Below are 19064 nucleotides of genomic sequence, written 5' to 3'. Positions count from 1 at the left end.
AATCACTCGCGACACCGTGGAATTCGCGATTCCCAACGTTTTAGCGATGGAACGATGCGAGAGATCCTTGTTCTCGTGATGAATGCGCAAGATTTTATCACGCACGAGCTGTTCTTTCGACTCCATTTCCGCGAGTTTTGATCACAGGACTTTAAAACTTGCAGGATGTAAATAATGCACTATGAACTAAATCCACCCAAATTTTCATTAAATTCTACCCAACGGTTAAAAAGTTAGAGCAATTTCATAGTGTGGCAATCTCATCGTGGACACCCTTTAAATTAGGATGGGTGGTTTTGTATCACATACAATGATAGAAGAGCAATAGTTTGTATCGCTTAAACCGATTTGTTTACATTTGTTACTTAGGACCTTTTGAAAAGTGACGCGAGAAATGTTCTGCTATTCATCGTATACCGTGTATTCGCATCCATGGCAGTAGCCCAGAAGAGAGGAGGGAATAGTGTGTAGAAAGAAAACCAGATCTCCAGAGTACACTGACGAGCAAATCCAAACCGTGAGATCCCAATGCCGTCATTCACCCGGAAATACGGCGGAAAGCCAAAATTTACCATATGCCAAAAGACCGGAATCCGACAAATCTGCCGCAGTGTCGTATTATCGATGATTGTTGCAGTCTATTCAGCACCATAGTATAGTAAGGTTATCCGGAAAATCAAAATGGCAGCCGTCCAACGGTCATGTTCCAATATTATTACTAAGCTGCGCCAATCGGCCAATCAGTTTGAAGACTAAAGTTAACCCTTTGTATGAAATAAATCAATTTGAACTAAATTTCACTGGTGTTTTTTCCTCGACCCATTCTTTACATTATCGTTTTTAGTGGACACCCGTTAGGAGCAGTAAAGTCAAAATCATCAAAATTTCCGTTAGAATTATGTTGGCTAGTATTTTGATTTCGAAACCATTACCAGTTGCCATAACAGCATGGTTAGCTCCATTGACTTGCTTAACATTGTTAGCAATAGGTATATATGCAGAATTTTAGCTGACCATTGTTAACAGCAGAGAAATTAGTACCTGACTGAGATCGTGGAGCGTTTCCTACCTGTCGATTGGAACAATATTGTAGGATGGCTTTGCGAGTCTCACATAAAAAAAAAACATTATGTGTGTTTTTCGCCACAATTTGATCATTTAAATTTCTTAGGATCTTCCTTCACAGCATAGGTGGCTTTCCGTGAGGAATCACCACAATTAATGCATTTAGATGGCATGTAGCAATTATTTTGCTCCTTGGCACTTACGGCATTGGGTGAGGTTTGGGTAAGTTCCTCCAGTCTTCCTGAAGTGTTCTCACTTCACTCAGAAATGGAGCATAAGGCTAGGTTTTTCTAAGGCCTAAAGGTTGTTTAGTTCATTAGTCTTGAAGTGAACTAAATATATATCATTAGAAATCCCGATGCGTGATTCGCCAGGACGAGATTTTATTTTCATTTTGATTACTTGGACTCGAGCCTAAGGCTGAAAGTCTCGTTAATAAAGGAAAAAAAAAGATTACTTGGACTGGCTACACTCCAAGTAATTTTATCAATTCATCTTTGATCTGATCCAGGGATTCACCACTGGGCAGACCTTTCAAGATAACCGTTCAGTTTTGGTGTCGTAAGTGAAGAAAGTTGTGTTGATTCTCAGTAAGATACTTGAGAAGACGTTTGAATCCGTCCAAGGCTTTCACCTGGACACACAGTGACACGAAATCAAAAAAAAAAAAAAAGGAACATGGCTATTTGCGACGAAACTATTGAGTGTAGTATTTTGATTTCTTCTAAATTGTTTCTTCATTTTTTGAGTACTTTAGTTGAGTAGTAAACATTATTGCTTAAGGGGGGTATACACTAAGACAAAAAATAACATTTTTGTGTCTTATTGAAATTTATGAACATCTATGGAAACATTGAAGATGAAGTCATTTTCAGAAACTTTGTCGAAGACGTCAATTTGCTATCTCTCAAGTGGACGAAGGTATAGGGTGAAAATGGAACTCAAATAGTAGTACCATAGAGGTAACTCTAAGACCAGAAGGTCCCGAAGATACGTGCTCAACTTTTTGGCTCAGCTCTGGTACTATCTTCGGTCCCAAGCTAATCGATGCACCCCTCGAAACATAAGAAAATCCATGAACCCCTCATTTTATCTGTCAAACTTTCATAGCAAATCAAAACAAACATTGTGTAGTACTAGAATTTCGACTAGAATGGGGCACGTTAATCGTTTGCTTGGGACCAATAGGCTAGTCAAGCAGTGAGCCAATTTAAAATCGTTAGTTTCGAATTGATTGTTGGTAGTACCCCCTTAAAAACCGTTGTTTTACCATAACTTTTAGATTTTTTTTTAATTTTTTCAATGATCGACAAATTTGTAAGTGCTCTAAAAATGCACATTTTTGTTGAATAAATCAAATCGATATCTCTTCATGCAAAGGATTTACATCCGTTTTTATAACTTTTCAACACTAACTTTAAAGGGGTGTATCTTGCAGGTTAGCAGGTATTAGCAGCTAAACTCATCGGAATTTCTTTCAGCAACTTATATCCTACTGTTACATATACAATTCATAGGGGGATCCAAGGGGATGCCTAATAAATTTTCTAATAAAGTACCCCGAAGTTTTGTTACGTTTTGCTGTTTTCATGACCATTTTTCCAAGTATGTACATTAGAGTGGGTTGCAGCTTCGACAAAGTTGTTTGGAATAGTATTATCAATCTAAGCTCGAGTTTTGGTGAAATTTGAGCAATATTTGGATTTTTGATAAGCAAATGAATAGGATCGTTCCATTTCCCACACAAAATTTGAAATTCTCCCGCAAATCGAGATTAAAACCAGATTCGTTCAAATTTTGCCCAGTAGTTGGGGACTAGAATAAGTATTGAAAGAGCAGTGAGAAACCCACTTAAATGTAAACACTTGGAAAAATGTTAATGAAAACAGCAAAACGTAACAAAACATTGAGGTACTTTTAAGAAATTTCATTATGGATACCCTTGGATCCCCTATGAATTATATATGTAACAGTAGACTAGAAGATGCTGAACAAAATAACGTTGATATTAGCTGCTAATACCTGCTAACTTGGAAGATACACCCCCTTACAGATAGCGTTAAAAAATAATAGAAAGAGACTTAAGTCCTTAAGCCAAAGAGATAGCAATTTATTTTTTGCAGCACTGTGCATGCTAAGAGCACTTACAACTTTGTAGAACTTTGAAGAAAAAAATGGAAAATTCAAACTAATAAGTTATGGTAACAAAACGTTTTTTAAGGTGGTACTTCCATTTGTACTTCATCCTCTTGAGAGATGAAAAATCAACGTCCTGGACAAAGTATCTTAAAATGACTTCATCTACAATGTTTCCATAGATGATCATCAATTTTAACATGACATAAAAAAGTTAGATTTTTTATCTTAGTTTATAACCCCCTTAAGCAAAAAATTCCACCAGTGCAATAAAGTATTATAAATTTAGGAATTTTTTTAGAATACATCAAAATGCTACACTCAATAGTTTCGTCATAAATGGCCATGTCCCTCTTTTCTTTTATTTCGTCCCACTTTGCGACGGCCAATTTGAAGTGAAAACTTAATTCAACAAAATTCAAAGAGCATAGAAATCGGAAATGGCTACCGCAATGGGGGGGGGGGACCTTTTCCTTCTTGGCATTAATCCGGGAATGTTTAATGAAATTTTGCCAGGATGATGGATCATTCTCATCATCCGTGAGCATATCAAATTGATTGCTCAAATAAATTTATTCAGAAGGGAGATTATGGCCCTTTTCTTTTGCGTTTAGACGCCATGGTGGCAGAAGAAAGTTCCTGAAAATTTTCTTCCAAGCAGATTATTATAAGAATCTGAAAAATTGAAGAGGACTTTTCAAAATCGTTGTCCAACCAGGATTACCTTGGGTATGGTTCAAACAAGGTTTATCTCCAAATCAATTTCCAAACAGATTATTATAAGAATATAATAATGTTGAGCACAGAGAAGTGCTGTTTAAATTCGTTGTAGCTTTAGGTAGCAGTAATACTTCCTTTAGCAAAAATCGGCTTGAATTTTTTTTCTTATCATCAGCGTTAGGCTTTATTATTAACACTGCCTTCCTTTGTGGGGCCTAAAAACGGGATCAACAGTTTAAAATGTGATTAAATCATTCGTAGACTTTGGTAACTCTCCTTTATTCCAAACAATGACAAATTAGTTCATAAATATTGTACTAGAAAAATAATTTTCAAATTCTAATTTGTTGAAATTTATTAGATTCTGGGACAAAAGAAATATGAAAGAAACTAAACTAAACTTGTCTAATGGTCTTAATCCCGGATTAGAAAAAAGTTAAATCACTAGTTTACAAATAATAGTATAAAAGCTGAATTTCAATGTTTGACCATTGATTCTTATGTAAAATCATGCGCTGAATCCAAAAATGTAGGCATTAAAAATTTCAGTAGGATAGATAGATACAGCTAAAAAATGAAATTTCACTTTAAAAAGTTTGTTTACTAAAACATTAATATCTCCAGCTGTAATAAAGCTATATCAATTATTTGAACGCCAAATCAAAGGTGATTTTTTTATTTCGATCAACAGAACATCATTTGCAAGTGAGGTTAGTGGTATTGTTGATAATTAATGGATTCTTTAATGTTTTTTGGTGTTTTGAATATTTCCAAGATGGATTTCAGCAAAGTTTTTAAGCAAGGTAACTACAAATGTTTGCCATGTAAATAGGGGAAAAGTTGGCTTCGGCAATACCTTAACCTATTATCGTCAGGGGGTAAACAACGTCCTTGAGAGCTGCATTTTGGCATGTGGATACATTGTGTTTCATAGCAACTATTGGCCAAATTTGAGTGCTCTAGGACTTTGTTTACCCCCTGACAATAATAGGTTAAGGCATTGCCGAAGCTAACTTTTCCCCTAGTTGATATTGTTTCATTACAATCGGAGATATTTGTATTTTAGTGATCTAAATTTTATTAGGAGAAATTTCATTTTTTTGGCTGTTTCTAGAAAACTATCCTACTGACTTTAACTATTTTTTTTGTAGTAGGGTTAACTACCCCATTTTCGGCCTATTAAGCACAACCCGCACTTAGTATTTCTTAATCTAGCACAGTTTAGCACCAAACGGAATGTTATTATTACTGATGGCTTCCAAAATTATTTACCATTCTGTACGTACTGTAAGATTTGATAAATAGGAACCAATCGTTGAGATATTGTCAAAAGCCTAACACTGCTTCTTGACGCCAAACTTGGCCTATGGATTCTAAACTTGGCCTAACGCATTGAAACGCCATTCAAAGGCCAATGAATTCACTTCGGCCTATCGGATGAAGATAAAAATTGATTCGGTCGGAGCGCTTCTTTTGTTTTTGTGAATTATCGATGCAAACCTTCATATCACGCGTTCTCATTAATTTCGTTCGGTAGCTAAAGTATCGTACCAAACTCATAATTGACTTGTTAACTCTGAAATCATGGAATTATTTTGTTTTTTCTGCACGATAGGCCCAAAATGGGCGATTAGCCCGAAGTAGTTCTCTACCCTACTTCTGCGTGAAGTTAACGATTTGCATAGTAGGAGATGAAAGCATAGAGTTGATAGTTCCGTTAGAGTACGGCAGTGTGAAAATTGTATATAGAGAGTAGAAAGCGAGCAAGGACAACTTTTTAGGAAGGTACAAATCGGTTTGATCATCTCTCTTTACCGAACTCTCCCGTTGGAGAGGGATGGTGAGGGGTATCCTCCCGCCACCACTGGCAAAAATTGTCGGTACATGAGCGAGTTGGTGATCATCTCTTTTTGCCAGTGGTGGCGAGGGGGGGAGGGGGGGCTATACATCTCACCATCCCTCTCTAACGGGGGAGTTCGGTAAAGAGAGATGATCAAACCGATTTGTACCTTCCTAAAAAGTTGTTCTTGCTCGCTTTCTACTCTCTATATACAATTTTCGCACTGCCGTACTCTAACGAAAGTAAAAAAGCATAAAGAAAAAACAGTTGCTATTTTTCAATACCTGGAAAGACTTATTAAAATGCAAACTTAGAATGGCTAAGAAAGACGTCGAAAAAAGGAACACATTTCATGGATCATTGCGGAGTTTGTTTGATATCGGGAAGAATTTTAAGGCAAAAACCCGTGAAGAAAACCAGGCGATGCAATATTTGCAAAAACAGCGGGAACAAGCTCATCTTGAAGAAGAAACTGAGGTTCTCCCTACCAATGAAACCATTTCGTGCAGCGATTTTGAGGAAGAAGGGTCAAGCCAAAGACCGGATCAAATTTGTAGTGCAACCTCAATTGAAACATCATCACAAAACGACAGCCAGGCTGGGTCAGTGTACTCGCCTAGTACATCCGAAAGAGCTTCTCCAAAAACAGGTACGTTGTGATGTTTTACTAATGTTTTTTTTTTCTTTTAGATTATACACCTATTACCATCCATATTAATATATTTTGAACGTTCTAGGTTCTCCAAAACCAGCTTTGACACGTAAATCGCAACTGATACGAGTAGTTACAGTTGAGGTAGGTGCTGCATTGGACCGCTGTAAAGTGAGTGATCGAAATGCTGTGTTTCTAATATCATCGATCGCTAAAGCTTTAGGGCACGATGTTTCATCATTACTGTTGAACAAGGAATCTATCAGAATCGCCAGAGCAGGAATTCGCTTACAAATGCAACATGATTTAAAAGCGTCGTTTAAGCCAGATATAAATTTAACAGTACATTGGGATTCTAAGCTGCTACCTAACATATTACCATCCAAAGCTCTACCAAAAACCGAGCGCTTGGCCATAGTTGTATCAGGCGAAGGCATTAGCAAATTATTGGCTGTTCCACCCATCGAAAACTCTAACAACAAGCAGAAGCGGTGTACAATGTAGTCGTCGAATGGGGGCTTGCGGACAGGTATGATCTTAAATCTTGTATGTTCACCTCAGAATTCTGACTATTTTATCGTTTGTTTTCAGAATTATGTTTACATCTTTTGATACTACTGCATCAAACACCGGTAGAAAAAAAGGAGCGTGTCAGTACCTGGACAAATTGTTTAAGAGGCAGCTTATAGGCCTCCCTTGTAGACACCACATACATGAAATGCTACTTGGCAAAGTTTTTAAAATTCTGAAATTTGAAACGTTAAAGTCTCCAAATGTTGAGATTTTTAAGGAATTCCAATCAACATGGCACATTTTGGAAAAGACTTCATACCACTCAGGTATGGATGATGATTTTTTTTTAAATAGCTATTTCGGAAATAGAAAGATTGGCGTTATTGGAGTTTATGAAAAACAAATTAGAGAGCAACACCACCATGGTGATTACCGAAAGGTTCTACAACTTGCCATTTTAACGGCGCTGGTGGTGTAATGGTAAGCGTGATTACCTCTCACCCCAGCAGGCCTGGGTTCAATCCCAGTCGGCACCGCCGGGATGTTCTGAGGCATAACATCTCTGATCACACCTTCCTTCGGATGGGAAGTAAAGCCGTTGGTCCCCGGTTCATGAGTTGATGGGTTGATAAGTAGGGTCCAGGTGTGGGAGCTGCCTTCCTGGCACGTCGGTAGCATTGGTGCTCAGCACGGAAAACAAGGTCGACGGAAAAAAACAAACCAAAGAAAAAAAAAAAAAAAAAAATCGGCCGTTTTATATTTGGGTGGAAAAATCGATGAAAAATTACAAATAAAAGCTCCTGGTGCGTTCCACAATGCAAGGTGGATGGCCAAAACCATTTATTCTTTGAAAATGTTTATTCTTCGGCATGAATTTGCTTTACCAGATAAAACTAAAAATCAACTAGCTCGATTTTGTGTGTTCATTGTAAAAATTTATTTGAAAAGTTGGTTTCTTTCTCCGTGTGCTGCGATGGCACCCAACAACGATCTGAACCTGTTAAAAATATTGAAGGAATATGAAACTGTTGATAAAGACGTTGCGAAAGCAGTACATAAAGGAATTTTAACTCACTTGCAATATTTGGACAACAGCCTTATCGGACTATGTCTGTTCGACGAAAATGTAGACCTCCCGGTTAAGAAAAAGGTCATCATAAAAACATTACAGCCAGATCCATTGTTGAATCCAACGATATTTCAACGATTGAACTACACTCGTTTGTACAAGGCAGCAGTGATATTGAAAACTTATTCAAAGCTCTCCAAATTCCGAAGTCGTGGCTGAATGTCGATATGGAGCAGTGGAGTAATTCCATCGAGTTTAAAAATGCCAAAAGACGGGTTCAATGTTTGGAAGTAGTTAATGATAATGCAGAGCGTGGTATAGCATTGATTTTTTTTCCTTTGGTTTGTTTTTTTTCCGTCGATCTTGTTTTCCGTGCTGAGCACCAATGCTACTGACGTGCCAGGAAGGCAGCTCCCACACCTGCACCCTAGTTATCGACCCATCAACTCATGAACCGGGGACCAACGGCTTTACTTCCCCTCCGAAGGTAGGCGTGATCAGAGATGTTATGCCTCAGAACATCCCGGCGGCGCCGACTGGGATTGAACCCAGGCCAGCTGGGGTGAGAGGTAATCACGCTTACCACTACACCACCGGCGCCGTTACATAGCATTGATTAAAACATACAATTCAAAACTATCAACGGATGAAGATCAAAAGCAGTGCATTTTAAAATTAGTTGAAGATCATCGAAAAAATTATAAGAGTACAAGGAAATCTGATTTGGTGTAGCTAATAAGGAAATATATGACAAAGTATAAAACAAGTATTTTTTCTCTCTTGTGTAAAACTCATGAGTCCAAAAAAAAAAAACAGATTAACGCAATTCAAGATATTTTTACAATTGATTTTTAGGAATTTCTGATGAAAAGTTGTGGTTTTTCAAAAAATTTTGAATTTTTGGCCACCCTAATGAAGAATAATTGGACCACCCTAGTGAATTATTTCGTATTAGATCCTAAATGGTGGTTTAATTCAATATATAAGCAGGTTGGAGAAAATTGTGAACAGTTTAAGAAGCCGACTCATCAATCTTCTATATTCCATATCGAACTCATGAAAAAAAAAAAATTCCCAGAAAGTCGATTTGAAAAAAAAAAAAAAAATTCGTGATAACACCAAATCTCGACGTTTCATGCATTTTTATGACATTTGGCATCAACAAAAATTGTTTGATTTCCGAAATTTCATGTAGCGGCGCCGGTGGTGTAGTGGTAAGCGTGATTGCCTCTCACCCCAGCAGGCCTGGGTTCAATCCCAGTCGGCGCCGCCGGGATGTTCTGAGGCATAACATCTGTAATCACGCCTTCCTTCGGAAGGGAAGTAAAGCCGTTGGTCCCCGGTTCATGAGTTGATGGGTCGATAGGTAGGGTCCAGGTGTGGGAGCTGCCTTCCTGGCGTCGGTAGCATTGGTGCTCAGCACGGAAAACAAGATCGACGGAAAACAAATCCAAGGAAAAAAAAAAAAAGAAATTTCATGTACCCCCCCCCCCCCCTTGGGAGATTTTCGAGAGTGAAAAAAGTCACATTTTGACGCGTTTGCGCCACCCCTAAATCATGTCCGATTGAGCTCAAATTTTGCATAGGGTAATTTTTCGAGGCAATAAACATTTTGTATATGGTTTGTTAGCGAAATTAAAAATTACCATTTTCGCTGGCAGTCTACTAAGCAGTCCTAACACACTGCCATAAGCTACTCCTGATGTAACATCAAAATCAGAAGAATCTGCTATTTCGATTTGGATAAATGCTCTCCGGTTTGTTATATAAGATCTAAGCCACTCAAAGATACCAACCGCCTTAACCAGGCAATCAAATCTATCAGCTCTGGCCTGGAATCCCGTGTATTTGCTAACTATTTAGGATGTAGGCCATCGGGGGAAGTTACTTTACTACGGCAAACGTTTACCTCCAATCTAGAAACCCCTCATGTTGATCCTAACTGTCACCCCATGTTTAACTTACTCTAAACCCTCGTCATCCAACATATGGAACCATCAAGGAAAACCTACCTTAGACTCTATCGGTGGATGACTGGTGCTGGTAGGCGTCGGTGCCGGTGTGGATGTGTCCTGCTTTTGAATTGTGATCATCTCCATAGACAGATGTAGCCGGGCCAGTTCTGGTTTGCTTTTGCCATCGCTTATCATCACCATTCCGGAGCGGGTCTATAAATTCATGAAAATATAAACAAGCAATGGGTAAACGCCCGAAACAATAATAACCATTATTGCTTTCATGATTACCTTGAGATTCTGATCGAATTTCTCTTCTATTGGTGTTGCCATTTTGGTGGTTGCGTTAATCTTCATATTTTCTGCGAATGAAAGAGAAACGGGAAAAGAAAATTTTATTATTTTATTCCACACTCTGGTCGTTTTATTTTTCAAAGGGCAGTTCAATTTTAACTTCCAGGTCTTCCGGAAAACTTACGCAGAAGCCTTCTTCCCCATTCATTGGCGAATAGGTGCAGGTGCTTGCGAATATGCTACATAGTGTGAGCCTCCATTCGATCGGGATGGAAAACTAATTAAAGTTCGAAAATAAATTGCCCCTGATTGGGCAGATCCTCCCACACCACTAGCCGGTGTAGGTTGTTGAGGTTGAGAGAAGGGATTTCCGTTTCCTCGAAGGAAAGTGTTTCAACCGAAACTTTTCTGGTCAGATCAGCCACGGCGAAGGAGAAATTTGTCAGTACGGAAATGATTTATGTTTCAAGGAGAGTTGGAAAAACCATCAGAAGGGTGATTTTTGTGTTCACTACAAAAATGCAATTCATCCGAATCCGAAAAAAAAACTGCTCTATTCGGGAGTTGATCGTTAAGGTAATAAAAACGATAATACTGGAATGAACTGCGCTCATAACTAGTGGGGGTGGGGGATCTAGATTTATGAGTATGCTTTTCGTATGAAGACAAGTGAGCAAGCACCCGATTGCATTGGAAGGCGTCTGCTTGCGTTCGCATTATTTGTGTTTGTACGGTATGTTTACTGTTTGGCTTAGACTGGATGATGTGAGGCCGGTCGTTATGAACGTTTGAAGAATGCTGTTACGCAATGCTACATTGAGGTCATTCAAACATAAATTGATATGAATGTCCGTTCGATTGGCGTTTGTGGTGATGTATTATTTTCGATTTTTCAAAACAAAGTCATAATTACCGCATAAACACAAAATTATATTGATTAAAACGACATTGAAAGGGAAAACTATCATCCAATTTACATAATATAATCAGAACGATGCAACTAATCGAATGTCCAGTTCAACATTCGCCTTAGCAGAGCTGCAAGGTAAACAACTTCGAGCAGTGGAAAATATGGAAAAACATGTCCCATTGTTCTAAGCTGTCCATCTCGCCCTTCCAATTAGTTTTTCTCCGGTTTTCTGCATGGAATGTGGCGGGTAATTTTCTCCTCGCCTCGAGATAGGTGCAAATTAAAAGAATGTAAAAGTAAACTTCACCGCAGCCGCCGTCGTGGATGGCTAGTCGAGCATGGTTTGGTCATCACCGCTACAGTCAGTGTGAGAATAAGCCTGGTCGGTTGGTAGATTGACAAAGACAGATGAGAAAAGGTAGGAAAAACTAAATATAGATCAACAAAACCCCTTTGGCATGAGTCATTATTCAAATATTGTTGTCACAGTTGGGGCAGTTCCAGGACGATGGAAAGACAAACGCTATGCATTGTCAGCCAGTGCCTCCAGGTATGGTGACTTGTGACCTGGGTGAAATGTTTTCGGTTCTTGAAGTAACGGTGTTGTTTTCTCAAAAGTTGCAACCATTGGACCATTTACAGGCCAAATGGTATAACACATAAAAATGTAAGATCCGATTTGCATGAAACATTGCGTAATTATGTGTTATGGGTAATCATTCAGATTTTGGTCAAAATTTGGTCATTTTGGATTTTTTTTAAATGGCGTTTTTGACATTTTTCAATAAATGTGTAGTACTAAAACGTCACTTCTGATCGAAATTACGTCTGACACAAAGTTGGTTAGAAAAGTAAAGCAATTCTCGGAAAAATATTAAATATAAACTGAAATTTCTGAAAAAAACTTTAAATTCAATATTTATAATATTTATAATTTAAGCTGCTTTCCATAGTGCTATTTAAAATTAATTTTAATTCTCTTTAGAAATCTCTAGTAGTTCACCTAATAACTGTCGGAAATCTCATTTAGAATTATTTTGCTCTAAATACTTCTGAAGTTTTGCTTGGAAATTTCCTTAAAATTCCCTAGATTTTTTTTTCATGATGCCCTTGGAATTATCCTATGCTCTTGGTGTTTTTTCCGGATTCTGGAATCCTCTTCACAATCATCATGGCTATTTAAAAATTCTACTCTGAACTCACACAATTGACTGGATGTTAAAGTCTTAACTAGCTTAGGGTTCCTTCTGAGGCTCCCTTTAATTTTATCTGAAATACCTTGGTCAGAGCTTAAAACTATTGACTGCCTAGGCTGAGTGTGAAAGCACTGCACTATTCAATCCATTGCTCTGTGCAGACCGTTTGTACCAAACGGTAAAGGACGAGGCAATGAAAGAGCCAACAGTCACTCACGAGCAGGCGACGCACACCGCTTGCCTTCGCTCACATAGCATGTAATTAAGTCATTTTTCCATAGAAAATTTACGCTCAGTCATTCAAAACAAATATTGGCTACCATCACGGCAGAATAAACGTGTTGACTGAGTGCTCGGCTGTCAGTGACTCGTTTACCTCTGAATCATTCAGACTCTCACGAGGCAGTGAATGATGAGGCAGATGGCAGTTCATATTCATATCAAAATGACTCAATGAACCTGACTGTTTTGCGCACTGACCTTGGTAAAAGGATTGAACACCCCTCGAACAGAAGTAGGGCATTTCGATGATTAGTGCAGCTTTGAATGCGCTACTTACGCATGCCGAGGAATTGAACTTAAACTTACTTAAATGTTTAACTTATATCCATCTACCTTAAATCAAGATCTTAGCCTAATTGTTGATAATTGTAATTTGTTGTCTAGAATCAGAGATAGAAATTCTCACTCAGCTGCACGATAAGCATTTCCTCACTGAAGCTACTTTTCGGTGAGTTGTGAACCGTTCACATTTTCATCTCTCCTTTTTCACCGATATTTCATTATCCTCTCTGATACATAATCCGAAAATATCTCTCTTCAAAAACCAACGAAAATACTTTTTCATCACCCATTTGGCTCTGAAAACTACCAAGAGCGAAAAAAATACCACCCCAAATTGTTCGGTTCCAATCCAATGTGATGTTAACAGTTGAGGCTTGGAAATTCGCCGTCTCGTTTGTTCTTCCGCTGATTAAATGGTTGACGGAGTGTGCCGTCATCCTGTGTTATCCATTTAAACAGCGGCAGAAGGAAAGGGACAACGATTTCACATAGCCTCACCTGTTTGCATTTCGTTTGTTTCAACCAGTACAGCAGATTTTTTTTTATTTCCTTTTTATACCTTCTGTCATATCATAAGGGTCATCCATAAATGACGATGCAATTTTCTTACCAATTTTAGACCTTCCCCTCCCCCTTCGTGGCGTTTTTTCTTTACCTTATGCATGGTCCGTTACAAATGTTGCAACCCTCTCTCCATTACTCCTCAAATTCTACGTAACTTATGGATGTTCCCTAACTTTTGTTTTGGTTCTTAATTTCGGATCGTCGTTGGCGTGCGGAAAGTGAATTTTTAGGTGTATGAAAGAAGTGAAAAATCATTATCGGCATCAAGAATTCACTGAAAAAGAAACGATTTATCTGCCGCTTATGCTCTCCGAAAAAAATAAATCGCTGTTGCTTTTCTGCTGTGAGCGTATAATATTCTCTCGCTTCTCACATTCTCATCTATTTCTCCTAGCAGGTGAAAAATGACGTTTCTCTTCTCAAGTAGGCGAACATTTCGATCTCTGTCTAGAATCATACTATTTAGGAGACTAAATGTAAGTACATGTTAAATTCGTAATATGTCAGGCCATCTAAAAATAAATTACCCTTTCAGCTTTGAGCTTACTTGCACCACCCCCGAGTTTTCTTCGGGGATTCACAACACCTTGGTGTTATCTCTAAAAAAAAAATATTTGCCAAATTCCTTTGAAAAAAAAACCCTAAAGTTCTCACACAAGAGTGAATTTTAAAATATCCGTATCTGCTTTTGTAAATTTAATGTTTAGAATACTCTACCCTACCCTATGGTGGTGTTATTTTGCGTAGCCAAGCAAAGAGTTCCGACAAATTGACGTTTTAAGCTTTGTTTACAGAAGCAGATATGGCCTTTTTGAATATTCACTCTTGAATAGTTTTTCAAAGTGCCTGATACATCGACAAATATAATTGTATAATATAATATAATTGACAAAAATATTGGAACGAAATCGCTCAATGCTACGTAGAGATCTCCGGCTTGACTCGCAGTGGAACCCGCCATTTTGCAAAAGTTTAGTGAACAGGAATTACGTTGATTATATTGCGTTTATTATTTGCTTTTTATTATTATTTACGTTTGGAAACAAAAGTGCCGCCACACGACGCATGATACGTATGTTATAGTTCTCTATGACATAGCCGATTTTGTTTTCTATATCATAGTTCAATGAGATTTGGGAAACAATTTTCAAAAACTTTGAACTATGACGTAATAGTAGCTATGTATGTAGTAGAAAACTATGACATTGTGCTATAACACAGAGTTTTCGAGTGTACACATGATTGATTACTGGTCACGTCTTCCTTCGGAAGGGAAGTAAAGCCGTTGGTCCCGGCCCATGTGTGTTGAATGGGTGCGATATCCTACGCAGGTGTGGAAGCTGCCTTCCTGCACATTCGATTGCCGTCAATGGATGGCAATCGATGTCCGTCGGTGATTGGCACTAGATTGCGGAACAGAGACCGACGTTAAATAAAAAAGGAAAAAAAAACATGATTGATTGCACACAAAAGCATTTTTGATGGCTTAATGAACCTGTGCACATGTCCTGGAGAAAGTTTCACCGGTTACTACCAAGCAGGATACCAATATGCGCAAGATACTTTTTTTTTTCACCATTCATTGACATCTTATTAATATGAGTTCGAAGTTGTGATCAGAAAATTGACTCTTGAAATGGCCTTCCAGAGGATCAAAATCATCCCTTAAAGAGGTAAACTCATGAAATTGATCCTAGAGCTTTTCTGATCGTTCGAAATCACTTATAGATGTCTTATCAGAATAAAATGGGAGTTGTGACCGGAAAATGGACCCTTGGAACCACGAGATGGTCCGTTTTTTTAAAACCACTCATTGGAATCTTATCAGAATTAATTTGAAGTTATGACCAGAAATTTTACCCTGGGGACCAGTGCACAAAGGTCCCCAAGCCGTATTTAGGAAGACAAACATATTTGCGCCCAAACCATCACTTTTAGGTACATAGAATATTGTGGAAAGTTTCTTCGTAGTTTTTGGCCATTGGCAAGTGAAATTAGGGTGGTCCATAAAATTTGTGAATTGAAAATACAAACTTTGTCAATGTTTGAGATAGGCCAATGCAGTGTTCTAAAATGTTTTATAATAATCAATTGCAATAAATTTTGCTTAAGATATCAAATTTTTATCTCTTATGGTTCATTACTTATGATTATTTTAAACAAGCAAGTTAGGGTGGCCCCTAGAAAATCAGATTTCTTTAAATACCATGTTATAAGTTCATTTCTCTTGGAAACTTTGTTTTAAATACTTTCAAGTGAAATCCAATGTTTGAAAACCGGTTTGCTCCTTTTAGAGATATTAACAATCGAAGAATATATTCATTAATTTTCTTATCAAAAAAGATAGCAACATGGTTGCGTCATCATAAGTTCTAAATGTGTCCAAAACAACGTTTTTACAAGAAATGAACGTATGAAAAGTTATTCAACTAAATTGGTTTTTTAGGGGCCACCTTAACCTGCTTGTTTTAAAAAATCATAACTCATGAACAATAAGAGATATAAATTTGGTGTCTGAAACACAAATGCTTCGATTTGACTGTTCTACAACTATTGGAGGTGAACCAGCCCAAGGCTGAAAGCCTCCCTAATAAAGATAAATTAATTAATTAATTCTACAACTATCTAGAACATTGCATTGCACAGTGGTCCAGAATGCAGATTTAGGTGGAATGATATGTTTTGAGTCTGAAATTGAAACTTTAGACTTAAAGTATCTTTTACAAACTTGTTCCTTATTGTTAGACTCTAATTTTTATGACAATGAATTCTAGGGTGGTTCCTATTATCATTAAAATCAAAAATCTAACATTTTTGATTGAATATATTAAGGTAAACATTCTTCGGCAAAGTTATAGCTGAGCTATAAATTTCTCATGAAGGTCATTTTCTAAAGACTTTTAAAACTCATTAAGACGAATGTTTTATAGCGAGATTTGTTGGCTGTATCTCTTCTAATAAAAAAGATATACCTGAATTTAGTAAAAAATATGAACAAATTCAAATTGATTTTATACGAGTTTAAAAAATAACATACCTCCATTTTTTTTTCATGTAATTGAGAATAACAGACGCTCTTTCAAATGCCGTAAAAAACTTTTTTTTTTGTTTGCCCCAACCAGAGATATTAACATTTGAAAAGTGCATATTTTTAGTATAAAAACGTCAATAACTCTTGATCGGTGAAAGATATTGACAAGCTTTCTGCATCAAAAATTTGCGCCTTCTTATGATCTAAAAGTTATTTGAAGACACCTTTACTGAGAAATTCGAAATAAGAAAACTAGAGCAAAACAACTGTTTTTTTTAGATCCACCCTAACTCAATTCAAGAAAATAGCTCTAAATCGGCCAATTTAAGAGATACAAAAAAGTTGTTCTCTACAAAGTTGTTTGAAATTAGCTCAGCTATAACTTTGCCCAAGAATGTACACCTTAATTTAATCAAACAAAAAAGTTAGGTTTTTGATTTTATTGATAATAGGAACCACCCTAGAATGAATTTTCATTAAAATGAGGGCCTTTTTTTTTTTTTTTTCTCTGTTCGGGACATAAAACTACTGCGACCAGTAATTTGATCTATTGTAGTATATCCCGTGTCCTTAGTTTAGTGCATGTCGTATTACTTCATCACTATTGAGAAATGATGAAGTATTCGGTTTTGATACAGTTGTCATTCTTGCCTTCATCGCAAGGAATCGATTCTAATTGAAAGGTTCCGCTATTTATACCCTTCGGAGTGTTGGCGCGCCCTCCAAAGGCGCGCCCCTTTGTCAGTCAAAATTGGATTCCTTAGCAACAAAATTAAGGAACGAGCTATCAAGCAGAATCCAAGGAAGGCATCTGTTCAACAAATCCTCCAGAGTCCTTTCACTGCTAACCTGACTTTGTTCTACTACCCATTCCTCGGCTCTGCTACGGCTACTCCGTACACTCACATAGCTCCGGCTTCTTCCGCTCCTCCCATACGTCGCCTGAAATTGAAACTTAAGACTAAAAGTCTCTTCTACAAAGTTGTTCCTTATAGTAAGGCCCTCATTGTCTTAAGGGCATCGCTATGGAAGCAGTACGTAGTCGATTACTGATACCATCGGCGGTACCATCCGTATTGAACACCCTTCAGATGCTGTTTGGCAAACCGGAACTTGTGGTAAATACGCTGCTGAAGAAGGTACGAGAGGTGCCAGCACCGAAACCAGAACGCTTGGATATGCTAATTACGTTCGGAATGGCAGTACAAAATGTATGTGACCATTTGGAAGTAGCGGAGATGTCGTCGCATCTATGCAATCCAGTGTTATTGCAGGAGTTGATTGAAAAATTTCCAGCTGGGTACAGAATGGATTGGCGTGAATCTTCGGATGTTCGGTGATTTTATGGAAATCCTCGTCCTGGAGGCAAATTCGGTGACGCTGCAAGTATTTTCGGAACTGAAGGGAACGAGAGTAGATAACCTGAAACAAAAAGGTAAAGCATACGTCAACGTACATGAAGCCAGGAATGATTCATCAAATCAGTCACACATCGAGTCTGTTAATTTCTGCGCTGGGTGCAAAAACGAGGAACACGGTGTAGCAACTTGTGAAACATTCCAGAAGTTGTCTGTACAGGATCGCTGGAGAATGGCATACAAGCTGAAACTTTGTAGGCAGTGTTTGGGACGTCATGGCAAAATTGAAGGAAAATGGACTTGTCCCAGCGGAGAGGACTGTTGTGTTGATGGTAGTTCAAGAACACATAATAAGCAACTGCATTCTAAGCCATTTTCAAGACCGTCGGAGCACGAAACAACTGCGGTAGTTAATCTTCACCGGATGTTACATGCAGCGTTATTCCGGATTATACCAATCACACTGCATGGAAAAAGTTCAGTCGTGCACACCTATGCCATGTTGGATGATGGATCGTCGGTTACCTTATTGGAAGAGAATCTCGTCAAACTGTTGAGTATAGAAGGTGACGCGGAACCATTGTGTTTAGTGTGGACAGCAAATAGGACCAGGACTGAGCCCAGCTCTAGAAGGATGAATCTGGAAGTGTCTGGATATGACGCCAAAGATAAGTACCCTCTCATCAATACCAGAACAGTCTCGGAATTGGTGCTTCCTAAGCAGACAATGCAGACCGGAAGCCTGGTTGAGGCGTTCCCACACCTGGATGGAATTCCGATTAAAGGTTACAAGGATGCTATTCCACAAGTTTTAATTGGATTTGACAACGCGCATCTTCTGGTTCCGATGAGATCTAGAGAAGGTCAGATTGGTGAACCGATAGCAGTAAAAACCCGTTTGGGATGGTCCGTATTTGGGGGTTCTTCGAGCAAGCAGAATCTCGTGAGCTATGGGGTGAGGTTGTGCGACTGCTGTTCTGACGAGCATCTACATGAGCTAGTGAAATCGTATTTTGCAGTAGATGCCATAGGCGTAGAAAGTATTCGCCCTGAATCGGATGATGAGAAGCGTACATGGATGATTTTACAAGACACGATGATTCGAGTAACAAACCGGTTTGAAACTGGACTACTTTGTCGCTATGACGTGTTTAGGTTTCCGGCTAGCTACTACATGGCAATCCGCCGACTGCAGTG

At 38.2% G+C, this 19064-nt stretch overlaps 1 protein-coding gene across 1 annotated transcript in view; it reads right to left on the bottom strand.

The window, feature by feature from the left end:
* The window catches only part of LOC135711100 (gamma-1-syntrophin-like), a gene marked incomplete at its 3' end in the record, with an annotated part of 197425 nt that overhangs the window by 31519 nt on the left and 146842 nt on the right, over positions 1-19064 (bottom strand). The window contains exons 2-3 of the mRNA XM_065233840.1: positions 10242-10312; positions 10008-10163 (exon numbers count right to left, since the gene is read on the bottom strand). Of these exons, the coding sequence (XP_065089912.1) occupies positions 10008-10163; positions 10242-10307 (222 nt within the window). The remainder of the gene's footprint in view (positions 1-10007; positions 10164-10241; positions 10313-19064) is intronic.

Source organism: Ochlerotatus camptorhynchus, unplaced genomic scaffold (genome assembly GCF_037179485.1).
Source record: "Ochlerotatus camptorhynchus isolate MF236.1 unplaced genomic scaffold, CSIRO-AGI_Acam_v1.1 ptg000419l, whole genome shotgun sequence".
NCBI classification, from domain to species: domain Eukaryota; kingdom Metazoa; phylum Arthropoda; class Insecta; order Diptera; family Culicidae; genus Ochlerotatus; species Ochlerotatus camptorhynchus.
Note: the sequence above shows the minus strand (reverse complement) of the source record. Positions and strands in the feature narration are given on the sequence as shown.